The sequence below is a fragment of the Rutilus rutilus genome, assembly GCF_951802725.1.
Source record: "Rutilus rutilus genome assembly, chromosome: 19".
Taxonomy (NCBI): Eukaryota; Metazoa; Chordata; class Actinopteri; order Cypriniformes; family Leuciscidae; genus Rutilus; species Rutilus rutilus.
This window is the reverse complement of record NC_140232.1, coordinates 7,645,129-7,672,182: the sequence shown is the minus strand read 5'-3', so window position 1 is coordinate 7,672,182 and position 27,054 is coordinate 7,645,129. Positions and strand designations below refer to the sequence as shown.

General features: G+C 35.9%; 2 protein-coding genes across 3 annotated transcripts in view; both read right to left on the bottom strand.

The window, feature by feature from the left end:
* mfn2 (mitofusin 2) overlaps positions 1–10,067 on the bottom strand; it is a 30,586-nt gene extending 20,519 nt beyond the window's left edge. Inside the window, exons 1-3 of one of the 2 annotated variants that reach the window (XM_084390336.1) lie at positions 9,631–10,067; positions 4,914–5,092; positions 869–1,004 (exon numbers count right to left, since the gene is read on the bottom strand). In XM_084390336.1, the coding sequence (XP_084246462.1) occupies positions 869–1,004; positions 4,914–5,088 (311 nt within the window). In that variant the 5' untranslated portion in view covers positions 5,089–5,092; positions 9,631–10,067. Of the gene's footprint in view, positions 1–868; positions 1,005–4,913; positions 5,093–8,600; positions 9,150–9,630 lie in introns of those variants that run through there. The other variant, XM_084390335.1, reaches the window with a different exon arrangement.
* Positions 10,068–10,250: 183 nt separating this feature from the next.
* Positions 10,251–26,107, bottom strand: plod1a (procollagen-lysine, 2-oxoglutarate 5-dioxygenase 1a). The gene is made up of 19 exons (XM_084390337.1): positions 25,772–26,107; positions 24,995–25,086; positions 24,042–24,175; positions 23,759–23,922; positions 22,604–22,716; positions 22,344–22,407; positions 19,959–20,056; positions 19,770–19,871; positions 18,543–18,674; positions 16,095–16,216; positions 15,833–15,937; positions 15,427–15,552; positions 15,050–15,191; positions 14,829–14,942; positions 14,618–14,683; positions 13,585–13,689; positions 13,348–13,494; positions 12,738–12,863; positions 10,251–11,214 (listed from the first exon to the last, which is right to left on the bottom strand). Exons 1-19 carry the CDS (start codon positions 25,854–25,856, stop codon positions 11,059–11,061), a joined length of 2,193 nt encoding a protein of 730 aa, XP_084246463.1. The 5' UTR covers positions 25,857–26,107; the 3' UTR covers positions 10,251–11,058.
* Between the last annotated feature and the right edge of the window lie 947 nt (positions 26,108–27,054).

The following is a 27,054-nucleotide window of genomic DNA, read 5'->3' as shown; positions in this document are numbered from 1 at the left end:
ACATTTATTTAGCTCTAACAAGTAACAAATACAGTTTTTGCTCAATACTAACTGAAATGAAAACCAATTCATTTATAATTCCTGCACACGAGAGACTTGGTGTTTTTCCATACGTAGGAAAAAAAAGATATGTAGATCAGTATTGGCCATTGGCCAAAATGAGCATATCGGCAAAAATCCAATATCATGCATCCTATTACACGCACAACTGTGCCGTGGATTGAGCGGAACATGGACAATTAAGTATACCCGATACCTTTGTGCACAGCATTTCACAGTATTCTACATTTGAGTGGTGAATGTGGATGGTCAACAAAAGCACTCTAGAAGTGTAAACTATGTCCAGTGTCTGTGCTGTATCTCTCCAGAAGTTGTCACCAATAAAAAAATGATTTGTACTAGTTTACTCTAGAGTTGCATGTATCTCTTAACTCCCTCACACAAGCGGTCATCAATGTGGACAGCTATTGTTGTTTCCAGTAGTTTTGTTTTGTTCTGTTGTTTCTTTTTCGACTGTGAAACCATAGTTTAATATCTATGCATACCTTTAGCAATCTTTATCTAATGCTAATATCTTTAGCATCTATGCATGCTATGGACTATGAAACCATAGCAGTGCTGCCACCTTCTCCACAAACTAATTAGCGCAAACAAATGTCAAGGGATATATATGCAAGCTGAGCATACAGAGTACGCACTGTGAGAAAATCTGGCTGTGCAAAATGTAATAACCAATGGCTGCACCCTGTAAGCACACACTAGCGTTTGTGTAAAAATTCAAATATACTTTGGGCTTTAGTGCTACTCTGAACACGACACAAACTTTGAGTTCATGCTGTGAGGGGCAATATATATATATACACTGTACCTGCCAAAGAAGACCACCTTCATGTGTCTCCTGGACAAGACTTCCCCAATCCCTGCCACTTTGGACAGGTATCCCCGCACCTCCGCCACCTGCTCCTCTGTGGTAACAGGATCCAGTTCTTCATTGCTGTAAGTTTCTGACATAGAAAAGAGACCAGTTCAACTACACTTGATATTTTAAATACTTCACCAACATTGAGAACTTTGAAATGCCTTTATAGTCAAGAGTCATGGTTGTCAATTATAGGTATGGATTCGTGGCCCACACCAGAAGAGTCCACCCTAAAGTCTCTATGATATTCTGGAGTAGGATTCGTGAAATATTCTTAAGAATAAATTCCTCTAAACTGCCATTTTCTTCTTGTTTTCTAACCCAAGAATAAATTCCTTTAGAACTTTAAGAAGAAAACAGTTTAGAACATTCTTGAGACAAAACATTCATGAAATTTCCTGAAAAGAACGTCCTTAAAATCTTCGCAAAAAACTTCTTAAAGTTAGCCTGGGTTTCCCCATGCTGCCTTGCGCGATTTTATTCACGCTGCTAGGCAGCCTGGACACCATGGACCAGATTTTCCCCTCAAAAAGGGAACCAATCACAGAACGGGGAGGGAGCAGCAAGACGATGACGACGTCTATGCGACACACCGAAGCAGTTTGTTTATATCTATGGATATAACATGGCATTAGACGCGAAGTTACCTTTCGATGCAGCCTTAGATAGTGTTCTAAGTAGTTTAGACGGCAATATTCGCTGAACGCCATCGTGTACACATAAATCTTTGACCCATCGTCTTCTTCCTCGTCGATTTTCTGTCGGTCTACATACGTCATCTGGTATAATTGAAACGATTGGCTATGAGCTACGTACAGGCGCATTTGATAGACATTCGTAGCGCCCAATAAACGGCTCTGGGCATTCGTAAACCACGCCTCAAATACGAGAAAATGAACATGTGGTTCCCAGACCACGTCTCAATGAGACGAGGTCTGACGTTAGCCAGGCTATCTTAAAGTTAGGATAGCCTCCAACTTGTCTTAAATCCCCAAAGGTAATTTATTGGGTTCTTTCAATATTAAGCATTACAGCATAACATTACTTACATTATGCACATCCTTAGTAATAGTAATATGTATTATATTATATGTGGACAAGTATTCTGAAGTGACACCAATGATAATGTTTTTGCTAGCTGAATTCGAAATTTAGAAAGAACTCTACAAAAATAGGGACCTCGTTTTTAATTTTACAAATACGACATTACTGCTCGAAAATCAGACAACGCCAAAACCCGTTATTTTCTTCTTGAGAAAAAAAAACGTTCTTTGTTTTTACAGAATTGCAGTTTCTTACGAATTGAACTGTAGGGCAGAGCGAATGTGGGTAGAACTCTTTACTGCCCTAGTACTTCAGAAATCCTTTTAAAGGTATACATGTGAATTATACATGGCACAATGGCCTTCATCATCACAGTATGCTAATGCTTATCTAATGCAAGGGATTCATCACTATGCGGATCGAGGACTGTTGAGACTCTCCAGGCACTGGATGGCCTCTGAGGAGACAACAATCGATTGCACCTCAATGACACATCTGTACCATTTTCTTCACAAGACACTTGTGCTTTCCACTACAGACTATTTATCTACTAGTGTGTCCTACTTCTAACATGTAACTACTGTATGTCTTGTTTGGTCTGACATCTTATAAACTGAACTGAATGGTGGTGAACTTAATAGAGATATTAAAGTATCCTAATGTACTACTTAGGTACTATTGCTTAAACAAGCATTGAGGAGAATAATGTTAATGTGCTTCTCCCCCTCTTGATCACCACACATTTGCCTTATCTTTTGGTTTCCTGTCGGTTGGTTTTGGTGTTGGTATTCCACTCATGTTTAACAATGCTTTACTCAGGGTATAAGAAGGATAGGTAACTGTTGATCTGGGAGAAAGGCACAGCAGTGCGTAACCTCATACTACAAGAAAGGCTTTTACGGCCTCTTCTGCACAGCAGTGCATTATTTGTTACAACTAAGTTTTCTATACAGCATGTTGTTCCATTCTACTGTCTTTTTATTTAAACATGTAACTTAATAAATAACTCTGCCTGCTTTAAAGGCTTTAAGAATATTTCCTTTTATCACTGATGATGTTGAAAGCTAAAGTGATTACAACTTTCATTACCTAAATGTTCAGGTTAAATCTTACGTTTTTTTCTTATCAGTTCCAAGAAAGACCTTTACCTTTAAAGAATAAGAGGTTAAAGAATAACAACAACTTTAATGGAGTCAGATTAATTATATTGGAGTCAGATAAATAACTGAATTACGCACGTCATCCTTCAACTGCTTTTTGTTCAGATTATTGGTTCAAAATAGCAGCGTAAGCTTCTAGCCTTACAGAACATTCTTATGAATTTCTCTTGAGAAACTTCTTTCTTAAGAAGATTATCGTGAATCCAGCCCCTGGTCTCTAGATACGACTCGGGTCCCTCCTTCAATGTGAACCAATAAAAAAAAATTCCAGTTTAAAAAAATTTAATGTCAGATCACTAAAGCCCCTTTCACACAGAGATTCCGGAAAATACACGGATAATGTGTCCCGGGATCGTCTGATTTTGGTTCATTCAAACTGCCAGTGATTTTCCAGAATCTGTGAGTGCGTTCACACACATCCCGTAAAGATCCCATTAAGACACGTGACGTCAGGATGTGACGAGTAACGTACGCGTCAAACACATGTTGTGGTACAACAGTGGAAGTGTTTGCATTGCTTTGAACAACATGGAAGCTGATCGTGCATGAGATGTTGATGTTCAAACTTTGTTGTTTATGTACAACATGTTTCGTGGTCAAATCACAACTTTTTTTTCGATTATGACTTCTTTTCAACGTGTTAATTCGATAAGGAATACGCTGGAAGAAAAATTGGTGGAGAGTAGGAAACAAAATGAAGCAGCGAGACGCCATCGGATGCTAAAAGCTCGTTTTTTGTACAAGGCTTATGCAACTGGGTGTCATAACTACGACACACCCCTTACGGCATCGGTCCCGGGCTGGCTTTTGTTCACACAGGGCGCGTTCCGGGACTGATCCCGGCATCGATCCCAGCATCAATCCCGGGACGTGTTTGCGCTCACACAGAAGGCACTCTAGCAATTTTATGGCAATTTCCCGGGATCAACACGCTGTGTGAAAGAGGCTTATGAAAAACAATAGCAAACTTCTCCTCAACATGCAGCACACAAATGTTGAAGTTAACATCTCAGGGTAACGGCTAGATCTGTTTTTTAGCCCCACCGGTAAAAAAATGTTTTGTATGTGAATGCTAATTTAGAGAAGCTCAAAAATTTGTTTGCAAAAGACATAATAGGTGAGCAATTAGGCTAAATGTTACATCACAACCATGGAAACATTTGGATTAGTGAGGAATGAGAGAGGTACATGATCCCATTGATTTGCCAGCTGATCTGGTCACACGATTTTATTCCATTTTGCAGGGGATTACAAACGTTTCTTCCTTTCGCTCGCTTTTAGTTACTGTATATTCGCATTCTTTATAGTGGTGAAGTAGAAAAACTCTGTAGGACTGATACCTTTTTACTTGCACGTCCAAATCTATTGAACAATTTATGCAATCTATTTAAGCTTTGGCAATTTTGGCTAAAATATGACTGACCTCAAATAAACCTAATATAAAATCCTCCAAAATCCTTCCAGTAAAAACCTTGGCACACTACTGAAACAACTGCCAGGGTAGATTTGTAAGAAGTTACTTTAGGGTCATTCTTTGTAAGAAGATAACCTGAGGTGTTCATAGAAGAAAGTCTTACGGACATAATACGCTGACTAAGCCATGCTTTTCCCTGAGCCTTCAGCCGTCTCCCAGTTTGTTACGTAACCTGTCTTTTTTATCTAAGGCATGCAAGTCAGAATGAAACCCGTTTCTCTTATCAGCTAGACAGATGTACAGCATGCAACAGTGTGCTTTTGAGTTCCTGAAACAAGGAGTGGAATGAATTGCCAAGGGAAATGAAAGCAGACACCTTCCAGAAAGGCTGAGCTTTCTTTGATGTAGGCCCCCAGCTGTTCAAAGATGCCGTTGATCTTCTTCTTGGCGGTGACGAAGTGTTTGAGCGGGGAGGCGTTCACCTCAGCCATGAGTCGCTTGTCCTTCTTGCCGATCACACTGGTATTGGGTCGTGGGAAAACCAAAGACATTTCACTAGAAAAGACAGAGATAAATTAACATTTTTTTTAAAGCAGCCACAATGATGAGGTGTTCTGGGTCTTTGCTTTAAAACTGTATCTAAATACCTTCTGGTGGCATTAAGACATCAAACTCTTTAATAATGAAACAAACATATATAATGCTGTTCCTATTCCTTATTAAGGGATGAAGGATTTAAAGGTTCACACATTCTGAACATTTTGTAAAGAGGTGAAGGGATTATACACCCACAAGACACGTTTTGCAAATGAACACATAAAATACGCAATACAAACACTTGGATACACCCTCTGTCACAAGCAAACACAACACTCCCTGAGAACTACTCAGAGAAAAAACATTCAGCTATGTTTTTGTCTAACTGCATTGTTCAGAGCTATTGTTTAAGTCCCATGTGTTAATGGGAAATGCTGTGTCGCCCCAATTTAGAGCAGAGTGTCAACAACACATTATGCACAAGCTGTTCTAAACGTGCTTACTACAGTTTCTAGATGAATTTGTTTGTACTTTGATCAGTGATATGTAAAAAAAATATCCTATCAATAATCACCTTAAAAAATATCAGATATCAGATGATATCATCTACATAAGCCCCACCCTGCCGGAGACAACACTGCAGACATTCACTGTACAACCTGTTCAATCTGGCTGCATAATGAAGCAACCAACATTGGAACAAAACTAGGCTGTTAAATAGGCAGCTAACATTTTATTCTGTTTAACTTTTATTAGACTGCAGATCAAAATAAAAGAATAGGCCTACTTGATCTTTTTTTTTTTTTTTTTATGGGAGAAATCACTGCCTAATCCAAATTTCTATAGGATACAGTTCCATTTTTTCATATGCAGAACAAAAAAAATTGCATAAATTAATAGCACCGTTAAATTATGGATAAAAAAAACATCAAATCAAGATGTGTAATCAAAAAACAATATTTGACACAATTAAGTAAGGATAAATGATGTTTACAGGGAACGCATCTACAAAGCATAGTCGCACACGTTGCAGTAACAGCAGTCAGCTCTGAACAACAGGCAAATAAAATATAGATTAGGCTTAAAATTACAAAAGTAATTCAGTCAAGATCAATGAGGTTTTTTTTCTTTTGTTCTTAAATTAACATTAATGACAGGTGGCAGCAGGAATAGTAGGCTGCTGTTAATGCTCAGACCCAATATAGGCTACTGTTACACACATTTTCTTTCTCAACTTTTTACGTTCACTTTATACAAAACCAACTGTGTTTACGGGATTTCTCAGTTCTCTGTGGCTCTCTGTGCTGAAGTACAGAAGTACAGAATTTAGTTCTCTTTCGAGTTTTCTTGCGCTTGAAGAACAGTGTAAAATCACATTAAAATGTGCACAACAGGAATCGATAATCAAAATCCAAATTTTAATTTTATTATAAGTATTCCTGACGTTAAGTATCCAATTCCAGAATTGGAATCAGTTTTCTATTCTCACCCCTACCAACTATATAACAAATATTTAATTCATGCTATTGCACGTGAATAAAAATGTGTATAGTAGCTACAGGGCTATGTGAAAGATACTTGTCATTTTTTCCCTGATATTGCCAATGATTGTCTGGTAACTGACTGTTATAATCAACATCATGATACTTGCGAGACAACGTCGATATACAATAATATTGTCATATCGAAAAGTCCGCCGCAATATCTCAGTCTACCACAAATGTTATTCTCTCTTTATTCATGGATGCAGAAGGAGCTCATACAGCATCACAGTAAAACTTTATTCAGGATCATTAATCATTAAATGCTACAAATTGCATTTTTATTTATTTATTTAAGAGTTTGGCCAGAGGCAACATTACTGTAATACTTCAATAAAAAATAAAAAAAGGAGTTAGGTCTTCTTGTATTCCGCAAAATCTTAAAGGAGAACTCCGGTCAATTTTAACTGAGCTAATTTTTTGTAAATTTGGAGTGCTGTCAATACAGAGAACAACGACAAAAATCGGTGTTGCCATAGGTTTAGTTACCTATGATCGCGCGTGAACTCGACAATCGATTACTATGGGCTTCGACCGAAAACAGGATGTAAATACAGGTATGTGCGCTGGCTGAAATAACATCATATTTATTAATATCTTTCACGTCTACTGCAGTCAGATTCACCCGTGATCACTCTGAAGGAATCACTCACATGACCTGTGCACTTGTAATGACACATCAAGGATGTTAAGAGGCTAAAAGCAGGTTTAAAACTTGCCCCATTGAAGTCAACAGGGTGCAAATTTTAAAAAGAGGATAACATGGTGTAGGCAACACCGATTTTTGTCGTTGTTCTCTGTATTGACAGCACTCCAAATGTACAAAAAAATGAGTTCAATGTTAAAATTGACCGGAGTTCTCCTTTAAGCCTTTGAGACCACTTCCTCAAAACAAGCCACATTTAGCCATCAGTTGCTGAGCATAGCCTCAGCTGTACACCATTAACATTCAGTGCTGGTAATGCCAGGGTTCTTCTGAACAACTGAGCGGTGTCGTATTAAAGAGTCTGGACCTGCAGTTGGCAAATACGTGCAACATGGAGCGTTCGTGTGCTCTGGAAAGTCACCTTCAATGAACAGACCAAGAAGACAAATGCAAGTCAGTGAAGCGTCCAGCTGTCTGAACTTACAATAAGGTAACCAGACATCAGAGGTTGACTTTACCTGATCTAACTACCAGCAAACCTCCACCGCATGCCAGTAATCTGGACACTGTCTGCTGTGTGTAGAAAACAGCAATCTATTTGTGCAATCCAAAAAAATATTAAAAAACAAACTCACTATATTCTATTAAGACTGTTTACATATATATATATATATATATATATATATATATATATATAAACAGTACAACAGTGTGAAAGACAAAACTAATATAACAGTGAAATATTCCATGTTTTCCAAAAATTACACTAGAATTATAAAAAAGTTGTTTTAAAATGGGTAAGGCATGTCATTCTAAAATACATTGTTTGTAATATAATGCCAACTACCCAAAAATTTCAACTGTGCAATATGAAAATGCTTGAATTAAAGCTAGGCCAGCACACCTTATTAAATAAGGGTTGTTCCTTATAAATAATTGAACTATGGCAACAACAGTCTCTGCCAAAACACTGTAACTACTACACACAGTGTTCGTACTAAAGATCTATGCATGTCACACAAATATGTCCTTCATCAAGATCTTGATAAGCAGAGGAAACACACCCAATACACTCCCTTATATTTTGCAATCATTCTAACAAGTGCACACTCACATTGAAATTCTCAAACGTTCAAACAATATCTATTCATTTGCACAATGTCCAAATTTCTAACATAATATGGATATAAGTTACTGCTGGTATGATGAACTGCTTGAGAGATTTGTTCTTCAGCTGAACGTTGTAAACATGCTTAGAAAACACACATTTCACCAGGCCACAATTGCTAAAACAAGAATAAAATCATAAGTTACTACTAATATAACAACGCAGTCTTACCTGGCAGTGCGTGTACGAGTTTATATAAAACAGTGATGGATCAAATAAGCTGTATCAGCTCCCCAGCATTTGCTCTTGCAGTGACCGATCACCTAACGTTACGCTGTTCGCTTTAAACCCAAATAAGAGTCTTGATAAATGTAATGATCCTTTTAGAAGCCATAACCTCAAATGATATCAGAGTCACGACTTTCACGAGACCAATGTCACTGACAGCAGCGCGCGACTCCTCCACGAGACTGAAATCAGCACGGGTTAAATGTGTCTAAAGCACGTGAAATATCCCGAAACAAACACCCGCAGCACCTTCAGTGTCTTCAGTTCAGCTCTAACAGGTCCAGACAGACTGATATTCGAGTCATAGTTCCGATGAAGAGTATTTTCACGAGCTCAATGTGAAAATACAGCAGCGGTAGCTCGCGACTCCAATCCACTCCTCCTCCACCAGACCGGGTGCCGTAATAATCACGTGATTGAATTTTACATGGCTGAATGTGTAAAATATAGCGGAAATATATGATAAATTATATTATAATATAATATATATTAGTATTAGTACAGTGTAATAAAATATAAAATATAGCGATTTCAACTCTAATCGCCGCCCCACTGCAGCCATCACAAACCCCTCAGTACAAAACCCCGCCCCCACAGATATGTAAGCCAATCTCATGTGAGCAATTCGGAACGTGCAAAATGATTGACAAGGGGGAACGATTCCTATTGGTTGAGAAAGGGCGGGCCGGTCCGCCTCCTCTTGACTCTTTGAAGGGTGAGACTGGCTGTCATTTTAGAGACATGTGCATTATTTCTGTGATATTTATCAATATTAATTCTATTTCTAATATTAATATTAATATATATATATATATATATATATATGTCTCTATACGTGTCTAAAAGGTTATAATATTCCTAAGAAACTGAAGGAGACATGGTGAAATTATAAACCTGACATGCAATACCAACAGTTGCTATATTCACTATTGTATATAATCAAATGTATTACTTTCTAATCAAATATGCTTACCAGCAAAGGCGAAGTGACTATTTCTTTAGACAACAGTCCTCAAGCATGTTGATCCAGCGATGTCCTCGTAATAATCTCACAAATCCTATACTGGAAGTGCTTTCCCAAAGACTGCTGTTGATACACTAACTTACAGACTGAACGAAACTGAAACAAGACCCGTAATAAACGAAATAAATGTCCACGCACTGTTCATCAGACTATCGACCACCAAAGCAACGCTGCTTAATAACTATCTTGACAAATAAGCTGATGTAACGTTATATATTTGACATCAACATGATGTGTTTTCACCTTGACGTTAATGATAAATATGCGTTTTAATAACGTATTCCTTATCTAACAGCTCCGCTATTACTCGGTCGCCATTATCTTAGCAATTAGCTTCTAACGTTGGTTAAATGTCTTACGTCATGTACGTGCGACGGTTTTCATTTGACAAAAGTATTTTCCTTCCGCACGGGGGCGCTCAGCGGCACAAGCCAATTCTTCATGGAGGCACATTCCGATTTTATTCACTAACATGTTTTGTACATGACACACAAACACAAAAATCCACTTAAAATACTTAAATATTAATATTAATAATATATTAATAAAAAAAAACAACTGTGATTGGTCCATCCTCACCACTGTCTATGATCCTCACCAGCGAAGTGAAAAGTCACCGGTCTTACGTGACTAGGTAAACGCATTTTCTAGAAGTGCCCAAGAAAGTGAACTCAGTGTTTACTTAAAAAAAAAAATGTGTGGGATAATGTAGGTATTGTGTGAAGGATTCGATTTTTGATAATAGAGTTTTAAAAAATAATAGTTGCTTATTTTCAGATTAGTGTTCCTTGTGAAATGAGAGAAGAGCATGACGGAGCATGAGAAAAATGATAACAGAATTTTCATAGGGGGTGGGCATATTTGTATCATGCATTAACCATTATGGAATTTTCTCTTTTTTTATTGTTTTCTTCCGAAATTCATGGCATGTCTGATTCATAAACAAGACAAGAACAAGCAACATTAAGCAGTAAGAAAACAAACCATATGTCTGATTATTTTCAAACAGCAGCACCAATTGCTTGAAGGGCATCAATAATGAAAACAACTCTTGTGAATGTCAAAGCAAGGACAGATACATTATTGAAATCCACATCATCTATATGGAATAAACCCTTTAATAAATGACAATAAATAAATGAGTAAAATGCCATTGCATATAAATGACATTATTGCATAGTGATCTGTCAAACTGCTTTCAACATTCATGGATCATTATCAAAAGATGCCTTTATGTAACAAAAATGTGGAAAATATATATACACTGACATATTCACAATGTAAGGCACTGTGTCAAAATGTTCTTGTTGATTGTTTTTCTAGCCTCCAGTTGGACTACGCACTCAAGAGTCTTCGGAAATCAAAGCAAATTCGAGTTCAAGGATCCACAAATGAGACAGAGATGTATCTGACCCCCTCTAAGGTGGGCAGACCCTCGTGGTAGTGAGTGAGGCGTCCAGGGTGCATGAGCGCCCAGCCTTTCCTGGGAGCCGTAACGGAGCAGTTGTACCTCAAGAACCGACAGCCGCCACCCTGAACAGAAAGTCACTGATCATTAATACAATGTGCTCTTGCTCTATAATGCTGCTTCAAAATAGCTGAAACAAAAGTTAACAATTTCACTTTACAAACATAAAAAAATGAGAGAAACAAGACATTTAAAAAAATCTGATAATAATTTACATCCCAAAAAAATAGAATGAAAGGGTATCCCATCCCATGCCAGAGACCCATTTGTGTCCCAACACTTGGATATAATATCTGAGCAAGTTTCTGCATGTCTCCACATCTCAAGATTTCGGGAGAGCTGCAGGTCAAGACATGCTGCTGTGTTACAACATGAACATTTCACAAACCAACAGTTCGCATACCTTAAATTTAAGATATGAAACCCTACATTTATAGTACTGTAGGTTTGATTCTGTATACAAAACTAAACTGAAAAAATTATACATTGGACCCAATTTAAAAAAGAAATGCTTTCATTTGTTACAGCCAACTTTATTAGTTTTTTTCAAATTATATTTTAAATATTGTGACAAAATGTCCCCACAAAGATGGCGATATCCTGAAAACCTTGTCCTTGTGGGGACATCTTTTGGTCCCTATGAGGAAAACAGCTTATAACTATAATTTTTTTTAAATGCAGAAAGTTTTCTGTGATGGGTAGGTTTAGGTCAGTTTCAGTTAAAGCAAAGAAATCAAATTTAGAAGAGAAATTGAAATAGGTTGTGTAGAACACAAATAACAGATGTAGATGTAGATCGGAAACCATGATTTTAAATTAGATCAATATAAAAATGCACTTGGTCAATGACACAATTGTTTAATTTTTTAGTGTAAAAAAACAAGTATTTGACCCTCTAGTGCTGTTCGGTCATTTTTGACAAAAAATGTTACGTTTTAAAAAATTTTTTGAATGTTTTACTTCATCAGAATGGTTCGAAACTTGGTACAGGTTTTAGTGAAAACAAAAAATCATGGACATGATTTGAATAGGTTATGGTCCTGAAAAAATAGTCATACTTGTACTGTTCGCGGTTAAAAATGAACTGTTAAAACATGTTTTAGAAGATATATATTTCATATAAAATTTAAAAATAGTACTGTTATGCATTATTCATAATAATAAACAAACTTTTTTAACTATTTAGTTGTAACTAAATGAACTAATTAGTTATATTTTAACAGCAATAATCAGCCAAGTGTCTTCTTTAAAAAGAGACCAAAATTTAGTCTGTGCTCCAAATCGTTGATGAATGATTTATGACATGAAGTTGGAAATTTCATTTTCAAGTATATGCTCAAAAAGTAATTAACAGGTAATAAATAGATCATAACTATTCCATAAATATAATTTAGTACCATAAAATCTACTAAAACTATAAAATATTAAATAAAAAACATTATTGAACTATAATTCATTAGTTTAATTGAAATGTAAAAAAAAAAAAAAGATCTGACATTTTTGACCGCAACTCAAGCAGCACCAGAGGTTTAACAAAAAGAAAACCATGTACAGCACAGCCAAACATCACAGCTCATAGTTCACTCACCTGATAATCAATCCCCACTTGATTGAGAGCTATATTGATGGTGAAAGTGGAAGCGTCATGATGTGGTCTTAATGAAGGTTGTTCATCAGGCTTGTATCTAACTACAAATGCCAGATCAAACTGAGCCTGCAGGAGACAATCACACAGACAGATGCAGAGTCATCATGCAGCATTCACGAGTAGAGGATCAGCTGGCCCAAAGAAAAACATAGAAAGACCTTCATTCTGGAACATAACAGAACTTTTCACGACCACAAGGATAAAAGATTTCTCAAGAGGTCACATGTATGGCAATAAAATAGATTGTGAATACACAAGGCTTCATACTGACTTTAAGGCATATCATGCAAACATCACCTGACTGAATATTGAAGATTATCATAAATTATTATTATTAATGAAGATTTTTAATGTATTTGAAATATTGAAAAAAAATATATATTTTAAAATAAATGTTGTTCTTTTCAACTTTCTATCCATCAAATTATCCAAGTCTTTACAGTCAGTTTAACGTGTCCTTGCTTAAATGCATAATTTTTGCACACTAGTGTACTTCAAGACAAATATAATAATTTGTTTTTCAATGTCAGGAGAACAAAGAAAGGCTCACCCTTGTGTAGTACCCTGGAAACATCTTCTCTGTGACCGGCGCTATATATTCCAAAAGGAACTTCTGCCATTCTTTATCGAAGCCCACTTGATTCATGTGGATATCAATAGTGGGGACATTTTCATATCCACCTTGGATTCTAGTGTCCTAAAAGAACAAAAAAAAAGTTGTTTTCAGTTAAATACTATGGTAAGGCAAAATAGCATGGGGATGAAACAGAGAAAAACAACAACATACCACATTTCCACCTCCTGACCACTGGCCAAAATGTTCCATCTCTTCAACAAAATTATTGCAGGCCACGTCGGAGAAAACAGGGAACCAGAACACATCAGGACACGGCTACACAGGGAATTCCAAACAAGCAAAGTTTCAATTATAATTACTTTACAAAAGACTCAAAATCAGTTGCAGAGCTAGTCATCACTATTACTATAGCTCCTTCTTAGGTTTGGTGACTTTAACAAATCCCTAACCCCTAAGTTACATTTTATGTTGATGGTCAATTTTAGACATTCCATTAAATATAAGTAACTTCGCAACTACATGTCAACTATCAGTCATTGTATTAGTAGACTGTTAGGGTTAGGGTCGAATAAGCTGACATGTAGTTGCAAAGTTACTTATAGTCAGCAGAATGTCTAAAGTGGACCATCGAAATAAAAGTTACCAAAATTGACGTTCAAAAGTTTGGGGTCTGAAAGATTTTTTAATGTGTTTTTTTTTTAAGTCTCTGATGTTCACCATTTATTTGATCAGAAATACAGTAAAGACTGTAATATTGTGAAATATTATTACTCTTTAAGATACCTGTTTTAATATATTTTCAAATTCTGTGATCAAAGCTGAATTTTCAGCATCATTACTCCAGTTTTCAGTGTCACATGACCCTTCAGAAATCATTCTAATATGCTGATTTGCTGCTCAAAAACATTTCTTATTATTATCGATGTTGAAAACAGTTGTGCTGCTTCATATTTTTGCAACCCCATGATACATTTTTGAGGAATATTTATAAAAATAATATAAAAAAATCTAATTTGAAACAGAAATCTTTTGTAATCAATTTTGATCAATTAAATGCATCCTTGCTGAATAAAAGTATTAATTTCTTTTAAAAAATAAAATAAAATAAAAACTCTTGAACCCCAAAACTTTTGAACGGTCATTTGATACCTTCTCATGGAGAGGATAATAATCTTATACAGTATTTAATGTAAATTTTTTCAGAAAATGCTGCTATTATTGTGTGCTTTGTGTGAATACTCACCATTTCAATAAGCCCATCTCTCAAAATTTTTGAATAATTCTCATGAATGTATCTTTCCTCCCATTCCTGTTTCACGGAGAGAGAAAAATTAAGAACATTAAGGCAAAATCAAAGAGTAAATAAATTAACATTGTTAAAAAATTAACAATAAAGCAAGAATGTCTTGAATAACATTTGAATAAATATTGTCTGATATTATATTTTATCTCACCACAGGATTTTCAAAGATCTGCCAGAGATCATTGTACAAATGATTTGTCTGGTAATTTTCAGTTGATAAAACTCGACCGTAAGTCTGCATATTTGTTACAAACATGAAGACGCCCTAGGAATGAAACCAAAAAACATATCAATCAATGACAGCAAAGTAATTAGTAGTAAAATTACACTTATGGTGATTTGTGCAATATTTTTTTGAGTTTCACGCCTGACCTTGTTCCGAACGTTGGCGCAGAAGGCCATATCTGGATCAAGCGTTGCGGATTCAAACAGGTCAGGAGCTTTGAGGTCAGTCCTCAATGCATCCGCTTTTACCAGGAATATGTTAGAGACGTATGGCACATTCCACAAACCCCTGTGGAGGCACCAGAGAATGATCACATATTTGCCATTCATCCTGGTTTGATGAATTTCAAAGACTTCATATTTTTAGAGCAGTGAAATATACTCATCATTTAAAATGCTAAAGAAAATGATCACTCAAATTAGATAGCGGAGATAAAAACATTCACATATACATAGATTTTTTATGATACCACATGATTGTTTAAAATAACAGAACAAATGAACCGAACTAAAACTCAACTTACATGCGGTTTCCTTGAACGATGTCCACGTAATCCTCTGACCTAGCGTAGTACCCGTCTGCACTGAGCGCACCCCAGAAGTTTGTCCACAGTCGCCCAGGTTTGGTCAACATTGGCGCAATGAAAGGCCTGTGAGGTGCATAAAAATAATGATTATAATTCAAGAAAAAAAGACCCATTAAAAACCTAGTGTGCTAACTAGAAGTTTCATCGTCTAGATAACATTTAGACAACTTTACAACTCATTTTAATGAGTAATGTGAGAGTAATGCATTACAAGTAACGTGAGTTACTGTACGTAATCAGATTACTTTTTTCAGGTAACGAGTAAAGAAACACATTACTTTTAAATGTATCATTTTCATTTGTTAAGTACATTCAATTCTTTACATCTTACTTATTCACTTACTTGTTGAGCTCAATTAAGGTTCTAAGTGTGTCTTCATTCTTTAAAACCACATCCACTTCTATGCTGAAGAAGTATTCGCAGTCAATGTCATCTCGACACATATCGCTGCAACAAAAACATAAAAAAATAAATGAATGGTAAAGTCAAAGCATAGAGGTGCTATTTGTACAACTGTTTCCCAGGTTCCATGTGGTGTTAAGTGCACCATATTTAAATGTACTCTTTGTAAAAAATAAATATTGAATTTAAAAAGAACACTTACAAGCCAATATTACGTGAGGTCACAGGATCTATATCCTCCTCTGGTCCAATCAGCTTCACACCCTGGTATTCAGACTCGTGATGCTCTAGAAATGTACGCACCTGTTTTTCGTGGTGTGATTCCTGCAAAAGAAAGTATTCAGAAGTATTGTCCCTCATTATTATGTACTGAATATAAAAAAGAGCAATGACAATAATTAAAGTCAACGTAGGCAATGCGATTCATTAACAAATAAAAGAAAAACAAAAAACGCAGTTCAAAGACATTCAATCTGATCTGATCTGCCTTTAACAATGAAGACCCAACATATGAAAAAAAGATAATATGATACTCAACAAGCACACTGTATTAAACAGGACAGGACAGGCGTATCGGTTTCCTGATACAGATCTTATTCACATGTTTTGTTTCACGTAACTTAGTTCAGTCATGACAACTCTGAGTGCTTGGCATGGTAATAGATATGATAATGTTATATGTTTGGTCTTGGCGTAAAAGATCTGCTACGCTGCTGCTGTTATTGCTGCTGCTGTGAGCAAGTAAAACAAGCTGCTGCTGGACAATATAGCATACATGAATTAAGGCCCAGATATACTTCAAGCAAAGTCGAAGAACGAACTGCTGTGACGTCATTTTGAACAAATTAAGTTCATTTGGAATCTGTTTTGGGAGTTTGAAACTTTACGGAAAAGTTTGCTAAGGCTGGTAAACACTGTTTAATACGGCAAAGCTGCTTGATTTTAAGCAATCTATTGTATAAAGTGCTATATAAATAAACGTGATATGACTTTACTAAAAATACTTGCTGTTTTCTCAATTTTGTTGTGTGGTTTATTTTGTTACTGAGAGGTTACACATTCATCTAAATGCTGCGTTTGATGTTCGATAACGGAATATCTCTGGTCACGCATTTCGAACTTCATTTTACGCCTAAGCAAAGAACGAAAAAGATCTCCGCCGTGAGTATATCGGTGCCTTTACTCATAGCAGATCTATACAGGTGGAGCTGGGGGAGGTGGAGGGTTTCTGAAAGCGCGCTGCAAACTGCTACAGCAAATGCTGACCAAGTATTTGAAGGTTGAGCAGCGAGCTCATTGGCTACTGATACAGCAGGAACCAATCAGCTGTGCCCTATAGAGAATGATGTGATTGCAAGCAAGCTTGTATTTAAATTGTTTATTTTATACAGAAATTAGAATTAGCACATTATGTCTCGTAAGATAGATTCTAATAAAGACTGTCAAATTTCAAGAGCTCAGCTGGTAACATTTGTAAACATTAGCTAACGTGAACTAGCAATGAGCAATATATTTTTTAAAGCATTTATTAATGTTAGTTCATTGTTCATAGTAGTTCACAATGCATTATCTAATGTTAACAAATACCATTTTTTTATTTAAAAAAGTTAGTTCATTATTAGTTCATGTTAAAGGGATATTTCACTGCTGGAAAGATGAATGTGCATTTAAATTGGGTCATTTATGTAGTAGAAATGTGAATTTATTTTAGAAGTTGGTGCCTTCTAGACTGAGAAAAGCCAGAAAATGTGGATGAAAGACAACAACTCCCAGAATGCACTTGCTTCGCTGCCCTACGAGGCCACTCCCAAGCCACGCCTACCAGTAACAGAGGGCAGTATCGGAAGAAATGATACAACTAGGCTAATAGTCGACTTGAAACTGAAAAGACGCCGTTTTATCGTGAGATCCCCCTATGGGCGGGTTGAAAACATGCGGAACGAGCTCCTTCTACTGGCTGTAGTCTCTCGCCTCTGGCCAAAAAAGCCTCAGATGTTTTTCTCAGGGTTTTTTCCAGACACACAGTACAGAAATCTCTCGTCTCAGGGGGACATGAGGGAGGGAAGCACGGTCATTCGAAAATACTACCGGGTTTCTACTGATACAAAGCTTAATGCTAATCGGTGAAGTATCCCTTTAATTACCTAGCTCAGGCATGAACCTCTAGGTGCAGGCTGATAGGTCTTTAACTTATTGGTAGCAATCATGTCATTATCTACATAGCACAGCTGATTGGTTACTGGCCATTGAGCTTGCTGCTCAAACATTCAAATACTTGTCATTTTCCCCAGCTCCACCTGTACAGATCTGCTACGGGGGTTAATTCATGTATGTTACATGTGCAGCAGCAGCAGCATGTCTTACTTGCTCACAGCAATGTCTGTGAGTGTATTGGCAGTAGCAAGTCTCGGTACTTGCTCGGCAGCACCAACAGGAGCATAGCAGATTTATTCCGCAAAGACCAAATACATTAACATTGCCATATCCATTACCATGCCAATCTCTATTACCATACCAATCTCCCAAGAGTTGTCATGACAGAATTAATGTAGTTAATTAATGTGAACAAATGAAACCTTATTGTAAAGTGTTACCTTTTAACTGTTAAAAAATACATACTGGAGTTATAAATCTGCACATAATATCTTACCTGATTATAAATGAATAATCTGAGCCGGTTTTTGGGGTATTTGAGATTAAGTAAGCGCTCAAAGAACACAGTGACGAAGGGGGTGGGCTGCTGGATGAAGACCCCAATGACCACTACAGGATATTCACTCTCCTGTAGATGAAAAATAAAACAAACAGGCAAACAATTAATACACAAAACAATTATTCAGCTAAAGCTTCATTTAAATTGAAATGCATATGTTTAAACTCTCTACAGAAGTGTCTATGAATGCTTGTCAATATCAACAATATCAACAATAATATTTAATGTGACTTAATCAGTCTGACTAAAGCAGGTAACACCAGTTCTTTTTAATGGTCAGATCAGGAATAAACAGCTCTTTAAGGTAACAACTACACAGTATTAATCTTTACATTATTATCATGTTGATTTAAGTGTATGCAGCCCCGCACCTGTCATACAGAAGAAAAATATATATACTGTGGCCACATTTGATAAAACAAGGGAATTAATTAATCAGTCAAGGGAACGAATTCTTAATTTGCAGCTCAACGCAATATTTTTTTCTTCCCATTCCCGTCATGTGGGGATCTGTAAAAGTGGACTTAAAATTATTTAATAAAACAATATAAAAACAGCATACCTTTATAAATGCAACAAGAACAAAACATCAAAGTAAAGTCCAGTTATGTTTACCACAGGCTTTATTTTACACATTAATCGAAAAACCCCATTTTAAAACCCTATAGGAAAATCTCAAAGCAACCAGCGACAAATTAGTCTTCCGGGTTCTGACATCATACCTGCACCACTCTAATTAGCCTAAAGAATAAGATCCAGGATTATATTAATAATAATGTACTATGTACTTACATCGAAAAATAAGTACAATGTACTTATTGTGTTCATGTTGTATTGTAAAACACTTTTGCTGCAATTGAGATGTGATACGGGTAAGGTTAGGGACAGGTGTGGTGGTATGGAAAGGTATAAGCGTGGGTTAAGGTGTAAGGGAAGGGTCAACTGTGTGATTACAAATGTAATTACATAAATTAATTACAGCTGTAATTACATGCTGGTATTTTTAAAATATAAGTACAATGTAAAAACATGTAAGCACACAATTCCATTGTATCAAAGTATTCATTTCAATGTAAGTACATAGTACTTAAAGCCATTTAACATAAAGTGGGACCAAAAACACTAATGGAAAACTGTGGTAATAGTAGTAAATGTAAGGCCCACCTGGAGAGCAGAAAGCGGACGCAGATCCTCATTACAAATTGTGCAGCCAGTCTCAAATGTCCACAGATTTGGGATATAGTTTCCTATGTAGTTTATCTGAAGCTGAAAGAAACAGCATGTAATAAAAATGATTAAACCAAAGAAGACAGATAGCTTAGTTATTTGGATCATGACAGATAATGTATTTACTTTGGTGGGTCCATTGCCATGGATAATAACAGGTAGCGTGTCATAAAGTACATTTCTGGCTCGCACACGTCCATTTTCAAACTTCAGCACGACTTCATCTGTTCATGCAATAAAATAATAATTATTCAAAGATATTAATATTCAGATTAACATTCTTTATAATCATTTTGTTCTACAGTTATCTAATACATCATGAATTCTGTTTGAATCACTGTGTAGTTAGTTAAATGGCCATAAATATCCACTGGCCTATTTATAATGGATTTCCTCCACAGATGTTTGGATGAATCTCTCTTGGGTATCTGTAAATGGATACCTCTGATATTGAAAGAGTAAAAAGGCTTTTGAAACAGCCTTTTGAAGCTTAAACAGTGAACTTTTCACTGTTTACATGAATTCCAATGGACCTGATATTACCATAAGGACGAATGAGGGATTAATAGCAAAATTCACGGTTTAATGTTTCCTTTCTTTATAGTTTCTTAATGCTCTTCTTTTTTATTACAAAAGTTGTATGACTAAAATTTACTGCATCAATATTTATATAAATTCTAGAAAACTTACATAAGTTCTTGTTCTTTCTTGCAAAAAAATGATATCTATAAAAAAATTCTGTCAGAATTCCCTATCATAGCACAGAAACTGCGCTCGGTAAAATCACAAATGACTTCTAGCTTCTGACAAAGGCTGCATCTCAATACTAGTTTTACTTGATCTTAGTGCTGTGTTCGACACTAAAGATCATAAACTCTTAGATTGATTAAAAATTAAACTGGTATTCGGGGACAGGCATTAAAGGGTAAGTTCACCCAAGTTTTTGGAAGACAAATAAAGATCTTTTTAATGAAATCTGTGAGTGATGAGTGATTTTTGTCTCTCCATTGACAGCTACGCAACTACCACTTTGACGCTTCAAAAAGTTCATGAAGAGATTGTAAAACGACTCCATATGAATTGAGCAGATTAGTCCAAATTTTCTGAAGAGATTCGATGGCTTTAAATGATGAACAGATTTAATTTAGGCTTTTATTCACATATAAACATCAATTTAAACTCACAAATCAGTTATAATAAACGGAAGCTCAAGCATGTTCGCTTGACGTGCAAGAACCAATGAGGTTCATTCTCGTGTTACGCAGCACGTTTGAGCTTCTGCAAGAACCAATGAGGTTCCTTCTCGTGTTACGCAGCACGTTTGAGCTTCAGCAAGAACCAATGAGGTTCATTCTCATGTTACACTGAACCAATGAGGTTCATTCTCATGTTACGCAGCACGTTTGAGCTTCAGCAAGAACCAATGAGGTTCATTCTCGTGTTACGCAGCACGATTGAGCTTCTGCAAGAGGTTTGTTCTCGTATCATATAAAGCGATCGTGTCTCTTCAGAAAATTTTGACTAAACTGCTCGATTCTCGATCTCTTTATGAACTTTTTGAAGCGTCAAAGTGGTAGTTCTGTCAATGGAGAGACAGAAAGCTCTCAGATTTCATCAAAAAGATCTTCATTTGTGTTCCGAAGATGAACGAAAGTCTTACGGGTTTGGAACGACATGAGGGCGAGTAATCAATGACAGAATTTTCCTTTTTGGGTGAACTATCCCTTTAAGGTGGTCTAAATAAACTGTAGGTAACACTACAATGCACAATTCTACCAAAATACACTTTTTGTCCAGAAAAAAGCTAATTTTACCAGACCCGAATCAAACATTTACAATGAATCTTACTTCATGATTATTAAATGATGGTTACTTTATGGTTATTAATCTCATACAAATGACAGCATACTTAAATATGTATGGTGCTATAGGCTAACAGCCTTTTCCCAGACAAAATGTACAGTGTATTCTTTAAGCCCAACTATACAGTAGCTGCAGTGTCGCACACCTGGGTTGTAACATCCTGCTGAGATGGTGTACGTGTCCACAAGCACATCTAACCGTTAGCTCTAGCATTCCAGCCACAAATGCCATTACAGGCAACTGGGAAACTCTCTCTCCTCCCACAATCTGGCAGCGAGTCAAAACTACAGCTGCCAGTCGAGCAGAAAACAGCTTTAAACTCAAACACAAGAGTTTCAGTTCACATGAAACCAATCAGCATTTGAGACCCTCAGCAAAGCGTTTCATTAGCGATTCCTCATTAAACTGAAAGGTTACAGAAAGAGGAAACTTCCCAGCAGGTATCAGAGAGCAAGAACTCTACTGACGCTGCACTTTTGGAGAGCATAAAACAGGATGTTCTCCTTCAGAGAGCTGATGCTAGTGACAATTTTGCAGAAGCATCTTTAAAGTCTCAACAGAGTTTATGTTGGAACTCCTCTCCAATTAAAATCTTATAACGGCAATTTTTCTAAAGCAGGCTGTAAGAACACAAAATGATACACTTACCAAGAGCTCCATGAAGATTCTGGAACAATCTGCACTTGTTGTCCACAGTTATATTTATGGACTTCTAAAGAGGAAATAACAGGGACGAAAACCTCAAAACGCAGCGTACACACATTTAATATGTGTCATTACTGAAAACTGTGAACTTGAATGTGCATTCTGTAAACGAGGCAATATATCCTAAAACAGAGCAATAAAGTTTTAGGAAACCACACCATGGTTGCCACCACTTAAAATATAAACTATACCAAAACACTCACTCTTTTCTCTGGGTTGATGTATATCTTGGTGAAAAAGAGCTGGTCACTGTCACTATCAGCTCCTGACCAGTCAGAAAGCATCTCTTTAAGGTTGGGTGCATAGCCAATGAAGCCTAGAAAAAAGAAAACACCCAGCGTTAGAATGGGAAATGCCTATAAATAGACACAAACCGTGTTATTATCTGGTTTAGATGTGAAACTGGATGATTTAAACTTATCTTTTTACTATTACGCAAATAAATAAGTGAGTGAATTTTAAGAAAGGCCACAGATGACAATACAGATGTCCTGATTAAATTCCACAGCTGTCAATCTCTGACATCACCATATAAATATGAATGTTTCTGGAACATTCTCAGAGACTGTGAAAAAGGAAATAAAAAAAAAGGAAAAAGCCTCAAACTTCTCAATAAGCAATTCTTACTAAATGAAACTCTCTACAAATGAGCGAATCGCAATTATATTCAACCACTGAATTATAAGATTAAAATAAATTTTAGTTAGTGGTGTGTTTGGTATTAGCTAATGCGGGATGAATTGGTTAACATTGTTAGATGCACCGTACAGTATTCTGAACAAATGTCATTCTTCTTACTGTAATCAGAACTGAAAAGTACAATTGTATATACATCATAGTTGTAATTTAATTTAACAATTTTAATAGTATCTTGACAGGACAATGATTTTTATATGAGAATGAGGGGTGGTTAATGGTCACAAAAATGCAATCATAATGGTACTAAAAAGAGCCTCTTTGTATTTAAATAAATTTATTTGTGTATAAATATACATAATAAAACTTGCTAAGTTTAATTTACAAATTCAATAGAATATATATAACAATTAAGGTTGCAGTACCTACATAAAAACATTTAAAAAGCAAAAACACACCTAATGTGCATTCTTGATTAGTAGAGTAAAAAAATATTGCTGTTTTATAGAAAAAAGACGTTGACATCTTATTTCAACTAAAGTGATTTGAACACATCTGACGGTGTAATTACGCATTTCCAACTCGTTAATACAAACTTCCCAGGAGGACTGATTTTTTTATCCAAATTCATTTTGCATCTAAAACTATACAAAATTGAGCTAACAGAGTATTCATTATGTCTAAAGCTGTACAATGTTAATCGAAAAAAGAGAAAAACATGCCTCCTGCTCCAAGGAACCTCTTCCCCTCCCTGACATGAGGATGTTTGTCTTCCAGGTGACGATCTGGCCAGATGAGAGTCTCGGCAGAAAACACAACTTTGTGTTTGGCCTGCTGAAATTTCTTCAGCAGCTCTTTTGGACCAGAAGAAAAGATTACATCATAGCTGTGGAAAGCCAGAGCGTAAATAATTGTTACTGTCAATGATCAACAATGATGCTTGAAAGAGTATGCATATCAACACACTCCAAATATAATGCATTTATTTATAATGAACATAACTACCTGTCCACAAAAAGAATGAGTTTGTTCTCCTCGTGTATCTCCTCCAGAGCAGACTTCAGCAGGCGCACTTTCTGCCCTCCACCTGGAGGTGACATGTAATCTCCACCTTTCCATGTTTCACCCCTTCCGAGAACCTACAAAATAAGGCAAAAGAATGTCAGACATCTGTCTGCAGACTATTATGGAAGCTTGTTTTCCGCCACAGAATAAAAATAAAATAAAATATAATTGCGAGTTTATATCTCACAATTCTGAGAGAGAAAAATTCAGAATTGCACGTTTATATCACAGGGCAGTTGTGGCCTAATGGTTAGAGAGTATATGGAGTGAAAACATATCTAAATCTAGTTACCATACTTGGCCTTCACGTCACTTTCACAATTCTGAGCAAAAACTCTGAGAAAAACTCGCAATTCTTACTTTATTTCTTAGAATTGTGAGACTATCTCGCAATTTTGACTTTGTAACTTGCAATTGCGAGTTTATATCACGCAATTCTGAGAAAAAAAGTCAGAATTGTGAGATAAAAAGTCACAATAATTATTTATTCAGTGGTGGAAACAAGCTTCTATTGACTAAACTGTGTTATACAGGGTCCATCAAACAAAATTGTCAGGTTCATATTTCACCCTGGAATCATGAGAAATAACATGTTGTATTAAGAAAACTAAACCTAAACTTTTGGACTATAATCATATGTCAGTATTATTTAATTAATTATTTAATTATTTACGATCATTAGCACTTTGAAAGAAAATGTGCTTGTCATGAAAATAATGCCATAATGCAATATTGCAATAATCCCAGTAGGATGTACCCAATAGTTAAGCAGAGACTTCGCTTAAACAGCAACTTTCCACTTTCCACTTTAATAACATGCTCAATGTTTAGCTGAACATTGCAATATGGTCATTGCTTTTTCAAAGGGAAACTTCTGGAAAAAGCTGCTTTACCTTGATGGAGTAATTGAATTGTTTTGCGGATCTCAAAAACCGTCGGAAGCCGTCAGTCTCCTTCGTGGCGACAGTCAGAACTAGAAGATCTCCTGAGACAGAGAAAACACAAATCTGAGTGAATAACTCCGTCAAACTTCTCCACAGCAGTTCTCCTGCCTACGTGCTGGAAGAGCACATCCTAATGGGTTTCCCACATCTCCTGTGAGGATCTCCATGCACAGCTGGAATATTAACATAGGTATTCAGTCGCTTTTATTCAATTTAAACCAGCCGCAAGAAGGCCAGTTCTGCCGCAAAAGTGACATTTCTTTATACGAATACGTTTTTTTAAAATCATATGTAGGCTAATGTGTGTTTTTTCTTTCTTTTGCAATCCAATTTACAAGCATAATCATGTTTACCTAGAAAATAAATCTGTTACGAGAAAACTACGCGTAGATACAATGTAATAAATGTCCTTTGCACTCACATTGCGCATTGTTGTTGCTCATATTGCGCACAGCTACAGTTTGAGACATGAAGTAAACTGTTTGCACTGTTTTAGTGTAATGTAATTTTGTTGTAATTTTCCCTCATAAACTCACTGATATCTGCACGCAGGGTCCACGTCAGCGGCGTGAGTCCGTAACGCCTGGCTAACTTTACCTAGCAAGTCAGGTTTGCAACGAACCCTTATAATGAATCATGGTGTAACTGTAGTAGTGATTTACATTATCATGTACATGAGCGGTGTGGTTTATCTAAGACTGTGATAAGCTGAAATCATAGCCTTACCCTCGGGGATCAAGCCCTGCTGACTGCAGTGAAGCGGAGAAAAGGACGCAAACAAATACACGAGAAAGAGCAGAACTTCTCTCATGTTCGGATCCGATATTCTTCAAACCTCTACAGTAGGCCTAACGGCGACTGATGGAATAAGGCCTTTCCTCGAGAGAAAGTTAGTTATATTCCCGTGCAAACACACACAGCCTGCCCACTTCTGTCTTTCTCCACCCCTCGATTCCTGACCACACGAGCAGAGGAAGAAAAAGCTCAGTAACAATCTGTAAATTCACATGACAACTTGCCCCCCAAAAATGTGACAACTTGCCCTGACCTGACATTTAGGATAGCTACATATAACCTACCAGTTGAAATGTATCTTCATTATACTCGAATCACTAAAATGTACAGTAATTCAAAATATTAAAATAGATGAAGCCACAGAGATTAAATACATTACTAATATTTGTAATGTATTTAATCTCTGTGGCTTCATCTATTTGAATATTTTGAATTACTGTACATTTTGGTGTATATATATATATATATATATAAAACAGCAATAAATCCATAAACCTTTAGTGGTTTAGAAAGATCTTATTATAAGAATCCTATTATTAAAATTGAGAAATTATTTGAATATATTAAGTGTTATATACTGAACTCCTTTCTCTATAGTAAACTTGATATTAATTTGTCACAAAAAAATGTACAGTAATTCAAAATATTAAAACAGATGTAGCCAGAGAGATAAAATGCATTACAAAAATAAAACAACAGCAACAGCAATAAATCCATACCTTTAGTAGTTCAGGAAAGATCTGATTGTAAGAATCCTATTATTAAAATTATAAAAATATAAAATAGAAAATTACAATTATTTTATATATTATTTCCAATTAACCTAATTTATATATATATATATATATATACATACATATATAATTTAGGTTAATTGGAAATAATATATAAACTAATTTCTGAATGGGTGGGGTTGTTGGGTTGAATTCAGGTTGATTGGGACACTTTTTGCCATTGAGGTGACTGAGAAAAAGTGTCTCAATTAACCTGAATACACTTCTATAAAGGTAGCTAAAATCTTGCAGCATGTTTATTACTTTTGTTCACATAAAAAAAAACACTTCTCAATATAATTATAATTGTATAATATAATATAATATAATATAATATAATATAATATAATATAATATAATATAATATAATATATCATTAAGACATGTACAATGTATATATTTCTTTATATTGCAAAATGTTATCTTTTAAGTATCAAATCC

Bases quoted from the DNA above. Each gene is read 5' to 3' on its own strand.
- plod1a (XM_084390337.1), bottom strand. From the start codon at position 25,856: ATGAGAGAAGTTCTGCTCTTTCTCGTGTATTTGTTTGCGTCCTTTTCT. The intron at 15,938-16,094 runs GTAAGTGTTCTT...TTTTTGTTGCAG, and splicing joins ACCTCACGTAATATTGGCTT to CGATATGTGTCGAGATGACA. The intron at 15,192-15,426 runs GTAAGTTGAGTT...GTGCCTCCACAG, and splicing joins ATCGTTCAAGGAAACCGCAT to GGGTTTGTGGAATGTGCCAT.